The 6,000-nt window shown below is 40.7% G+C and overlaps 1 protein-coding gene across 3 annotated transcripts in view; it reads left to right on the forward strand.

The window, feature by feature from the left end:
* Positions 1 to 4,883, forward strand: part of ZW10 (zw10 kinetochore protein) — a 172,578-nt gene extending 167,695 nt beyond the window's left edge. For all 3 annotated transcript variants that reach the window (XM_078682353.1, XM_078682352.1, XM_078682354.1), the window contains one exon: positions 4,458 to 4,883. In XM_078682353.1, coding sequence (XP_078538479.1) covers positions 4,458 to 4,578 — 121 coding nt within the window. In that variant the 3' untranslated portion in view covers positions 4,579 to 4,883. The remainder of the gene's footprint in view (positions 1 to 4,457) is intronic.
* The last annotated feature ends 1,117 nt before the right edge of the window (positions 4,884 to 6,000 follow it).

Below are 6,000 nucleotides of genomic sequence, written 5' to 3' on the forward strand. Positions count from 1 at the left end.
GGAGTTTGTATCCCTAGGGCTGTTATGACTTACCGGATCAGTCGGTAGTTCGGTCTGTTTCCTGGCTTCCTCGTGGGGAAGGAGGCGGTGAAGATAAAGGGGGCGGGAAGGTTCTGGTTGGTTAGTGGAAATAGGGAAGTGCACGGTCATAGAAATGGATGATGGACACAGGGTTAGCGGCCATATTGGTGGTAAAGAGGTGTGTTACCTAAGGAAAACGTGCACAGTGAGGGTGACTTAATACAAGGATTATTGCATTTCGATTGACAATCTAAAAACAGAAATTAACTTGGCAAGGATGAATAGTCACAGGGTGACAATCTAAAAACACAGAAATTGACTTGGCAAGGGTGAATAGTCACAGGGTGACATTGTCTGACCTGAGACAACCAGATCTACACGTTTCAGTTCAATTCAGTTGTGAGTCAGACTCAAATGAGGGAAGTCCAATCCTCTTGAAGATTTAATCCAGAGTTAAAGCTGTCCGTTTTCAATATCCATTTAAGCTCTTCCTTGTTGAGCATTCGAGTCAGGTCACCACCTCTTGGTGGGATGATAACTTGGGTGATTACAGTCCAACGAATTTCATTCTCTGTGTGCCCTTTGTTGGAAAAATGTTCGACTAGAGGAGCATTAGGTGTACCACACCGGATCCTGCTCCGATGTTGGGATATTCGTAGCTTGATTTTCTGCTTGGTCTGACCCACATAAATTAAGTCACATGGACAAAAGAGCTGCCCTGACCAACTGATCTTTAAGATTTTTGCTTTTTTTAAAAGCAAAAAGGGGGGTTTCCCATTTCAATGGTCCTGAATTCAGTATGTGCCAGTTCCTTTTTATACTCTGTTTGACACGATTGGAAATGGTAGAGAAGGTGGTGACACATACCATTTTGTCTGTTTGTTTGGGTTTGGGCTCCAGAAGGGTCTCACGGGGACAGTACCAAGCCCTTTTCATTGAGTTTTTTATTAGGCGTCGTGTATAGCCTCTAGACCTTAGTTTCGTTGAGAGTATGTTTGTCTCAAAAAAATAATCTTCCTTCTTGAAGCAATTCCTCCTTAGTCTGAGGAATTGGGAGTATGGCAAGCTGTCTCTCAGAGCCCTGGGATGGCAGCTGCCGTAACTGAGCAGTGTGTTCCTTTCAGTCGGCTTGCGGAAAAGGGACGTGTAAAGTACCCCATCCTGATTTTGTATAGTGAGATCCAGAAATGCAATGTGACTTTTGCTATGAGTCAGAGTAAATGTGAGCCCATTGCAGTTGTTATTAAGCCAATGCAAAAGTCCCGGGAGATCATCTAGTGACCCACCCCAAATGAGGAAAATATCGTCAATATAACGTTTCCAAGTGAGCAACCCCAGGTGGAACGGGTTGCTGTGGGTAAGAATAGTATTACATTCAAGCCAGTCCATGTACAGGATCGCCAGAGTTGGTGCAAAAATAGCACCCATACTGGTGCCACGCACCTGTTGGTAATATTGTGTGTCAAACATAAAAAAGTTTTGGGTGAGGCAGATCTCAAGAAGTTGTACTATGAATAGAGTGGGTACTCTGTGTGGGCGTGATCTTGTGTTCAATATGCTTTCCATAACTAGGAGCGAATCTCTCTGAGGGATGTTTGTATAGAGAGACTCAACGTCCATTGTGCATAGAGTCTCGCTATCGTGATTGAAAGGATGATTCTCAATGAGATTGATCATATGCATGCTGTCTCTGATGTAGCATTTGGTTTCCAACACAAAATCTTTCAAGATAAAATTGACATAATGTCCCAGAGGTTCTAAGACAGAACCGCACCCGGACACGATCGGTCTCCCGGGAGGGTTGTCTAATCTTTTGTGAATCTTAGGGAGCGTGTAAATGACAGGGGTTCTAGGGTTGGTGATATTTAGAAAATTGTATTCGTTTTTACTCAGATAGCCATTCTCAACGGCTTCCGTGGTGAGTTGTTTAATGAGTTTCTGTATCTCTCTGGTAGGATTACATGGCAATTTGCAATAGTTGTCAGTGTTGGAGACTTGACGAAGTAGTTCGTCTTTGTAGTTTTCAATATTTTGCAGCACTATTCCGCCCCCCTTATCAGCTGGTTTAATAATCAGGTTAGTGTTATTTTTTAAGGTAGTGATGGCAGATTTTTCTTCCAGTGAGATATTGTATGGTACAAACACGTGTGATTTGGCCAGATCTGAAGTTTCCTTTAAAATAACTTTTTCAAAGGTAATGATCTCTTTGGGGATCATATTTGAGGTAGGTGAAAAGGTGGATGGGGGTCTAAATGGCGTGATAGCCAATTTAGGCTCAGAGGGATTAAGTTAAAAAAATGCTCGAAGTCTAATCTTACGGAAAAAGACCATTAGCTCATGGTATATCATGTAAACACAAGCATTCACATCTGCTGTTTGCACACTAAATACAGCTATTTTGTTTTTGCCATTGCTGGGGCTAAAATGTAGGAAACGTGATTGCCTTCTATAGAGAATGCATATAAAAGAAAAATAATTGGATATGACAAACAGTGCAATTGAGTGTAATTTTCTAGTGTAAAATAATCCTTCGTACATTCTGATGGACGCACTGCCTAAACTGTAGTATGGTATGCCAAGTAGCCCATAGCATCACTTTAGAGAGAGTTACTAATCTGATTGGACCCAATGCCCTATTATTGGTATATTTTTTAGGACTCTGTTAAAATAAGTTTGGCAGACAGCTGAGGTGTCGAGTCAGACCTAAATAAATATCATGCTTATCAAGCAATCAAAATGTCGGTGCCATGGCCTTTTTAGCGGAGGCAATTGGAAAAAGGTATCTTGGTTGACAGGTGACTGAGTTACCGTGCAGACTTCTTTCGTGGCAAAAAGGGACATTTAACTTCATATTTAACTTTGGGAAAATCAGCTTGGTGTATGGTGGGTTTCGGAATGGGTGAGTTTCTATTCATGTTGTGAACAGTAGGACGTTGAGTGTATTTCAGATGTCTAGGTTGTGGATTTTCGTGAGGTGACGGCCATTAGTACCCCTTTATTTGTTTGTAGGACATCATTAGAGGTTTGATTTCTAAGAGTATTGTGAGAGGAAGGGCTGGTAGTGTTGGATGTTTACCTCAGGAAAATGGGTGTACAGCCTTCTAATCAATTTGTGTGTGAGACACAGAATCTTGAAGGATGTCCTGGATTCCATGGATGGGGGCGGGGCTAGTGAAGCCATTAAATCTGGACAGCAATGTCACATTTCAGGGGCAAGCTAATGTCAAAGCTAACCTGTGGTGTTTTCCAAAACTAGAAGAACTAATTGCAGAACTGCTTCTACTTGGTGTGTTGATGCTGGTGTCTGTTCCATTTAATCCCTAAATTGCTGTACATTGACTTTGATGGGAAATGTTTCTCCAAATAATCTGGTGAAAGAAGGCTTCACCAGTATATTTGGAGAAAAAGTCCTCATCAAAGTCAAGATGTGGAAATAAATGAGAATGTAGGCAAGCATGTCCCATTTCCGTGAGTAATGAGATTTGATTGAGGTCTTGTATGTCAGTTTTGGACACATTTAGTTTAATGTTACTTTGGCTATTCCAAGAACTATAGTTTTCTTACCATTGACTACAGCCAAGAATTTGACTTTGTCTCCGGTTACATGCATGCTAATTTATTTGGATATCACAAATGTACAAGTGGTTTTGTGATCTGAGGTGGTGCATGAGGGGAATGACCTAAATGTTGTAGGGGGGGGTTAACCTTGAGGACTTCGCACATGACCACCTACACAAACCTGTATTCTGGCTCCTGTGTGCACGGAAGGAATTGAATAATTTGAGTATGTTTACTGCTGAGTGGTCAGCAAAAGAGGATGTTGTAGTGCATCATATTAAAGGAAGTTGAGAAATCATTTAGTAGAGACCAAGACTTCTTTCTGAAGCATTCCATCCCAAACAGTGGGAAGTGATGTTTCAGCACTATCTGGGAGGAGGGTAGAGTGGGATGGTTGAGGGTGAGATGGGGGAAAAGTGGAATTCAAATTGCTTTATGTCAAGGAGATCTGTGTCTGGTTAGAGGTGTTGAATGAGTACATTTCCTACGATTTTAGCGTTCCAGAGAAGTCATGCTGTGAGGCAGAAGTGGGTTGGGGCAGCTGGATGACGTATGGCTCCGTTATATTGAGGGAGGTTGTTGTGGAATTTGTGAGCTTTCTTACTACCCTGATTTTCTGCACTTTTTTCATGCTGAGGGCTGTACAGCCAATATACATAAATCCCTCTTCATTTTTACTATGACTCATGTTTAAGTCATGGCTAGTGGAAGAAGCGAGAAGTAACTGATCAATCTGTTTTACATTCTACTGGTGAAATCAAATCTATGGGTTAAATTTGCTAATTAACTGGGCTCGAACTGGTTTTGTGTGCTTTTTTGAGTTTTAATTTAAATGTAGTTGTTTACTTTCTGCTAAATAATATACATGTATCTTGTAGGTGGACCGATGGCCACGGACCACTTGCCGTTGAGTTTTCCCCCGTCGAGATCAAGAGTTTGATACGAGCGCTGTTCCAGAACACTGGGAGGAGAGCAGCAGCCCTTTCCAAAATTATATAATTACCTTGTTCAATATCCAATATATGTACAGCACACTTTCTGTGAAAAGGAGAGCGTCAATCTGATTAAAATGACCTTTTTTGGACATAGACCGCACTTTAAGGCTTTTATACTATTCCATAGGCTGGGATTTGATGCAACATTATATCCACTCTTGCATTTAATTTAAGGTTGCATTTTCTGGAATTGTACTCCAGCATGTCATAGTGAAGCAAACACATTTTCCATATTGTCTCCATCGGTTATTAGCTTTGAAGCTCTAAATGAGTTTTGAATTAACATAATAAAATGCTGTTTTGAAAAGAGAACTTTCCACACCAAAATGATTTCTTGGTGCTGGTAATGGATGTGTATTGAAGGTCAAAGCAGGTGTGCTCATGTTGATCTTGAAAGGAAGAAACAACGACTAGACCTGAAGTGATTCGAACTGGTGACCACATGGTGAAATACTGGCTCCTGGAATTGGTGCACTACATTACCAGACAGCATTATGGTCTTGTTTTATTGCTGTACCAATGTTATGTTTTCTCCCCTTTGCCATTGTGGAACATTGACATTCAGAAGATTAACCTTTTGGCTCCTAAATAATATAATTGTGATATTTATACAGAGATCTAGTTTCCCAGGTCCGTACATGAGTAGCTTATCCAGTCCAGCATGTTCTATGCATTCTGAGACTTACAATTCTTTTTTAAAGGGGCAAACGGGACTGGAAGTTCCAGAACGTATGAAGAAACTTGGACTGGATGAGCTACTTATGTATGGACTTGGAAACCCTGATAGGTCTATTCTCATATACTTTAAAAACAGCTTTGGCTGTGTTACTCAGGAGCATCCATTTGTACCTATAGTGGCCAGAAGGAATTGCAGTCCAGAATTTATGGATAATTGTTGTTGCTTGACCAGCCCACCATCATGGGAATTGTCAACCCCAGGTGCAAATATAGAGTCATCTTTACAGCCTACTTGCCAGTTTGCCCGGGGTCTCACGTCACAGTTCTTTATAATGGCATGAGTCACAAAACCTCCCAAAAACATAGTTGAAACTGTACCAACAAAGGCTTAGGTCTACATTTGGACTATATGTCCTACTTTTCGAGATTTCGCAAAATATAAGGAAACAGCCCTAGAATTCTGCGTATGCTGCAGATTTCCTACAATGATCATATACATAATCAATTTCACACATAGATATACAACAATAGTAAATTTCTGCTGGAACAAATGTGACGAGATTGCGTGTGCACTTGAAACATTTTTATTTTCTTTTTTCTCCACTCGGAAATATATCCTCATAAGAGAAACTCTTTATTCTACACCCTCATCAACATTTGTCGGAGGATTTCAGTTCATTTTAGAGATCCTTGTAAATTGATTTTCTTTTGGTCTTAGCTGAAGTAAATCAACAAGCGTGTTTCTGGT

Source organism: Lissotriton helveticus, chromosome 3_1, assembly GCF_964261635.1.
Source record: "Lissotriton helveticus chromosome 3_1, aLisHel1.1, whole genome shotgun sequence".
In the NCBI taxonomy this organism is placed as follows: Eukaryota; Metazoa; Chordata; class Amphibia; order Caudata; family Salamandridae; genus Lissotriton; species Lissotriton helveticus.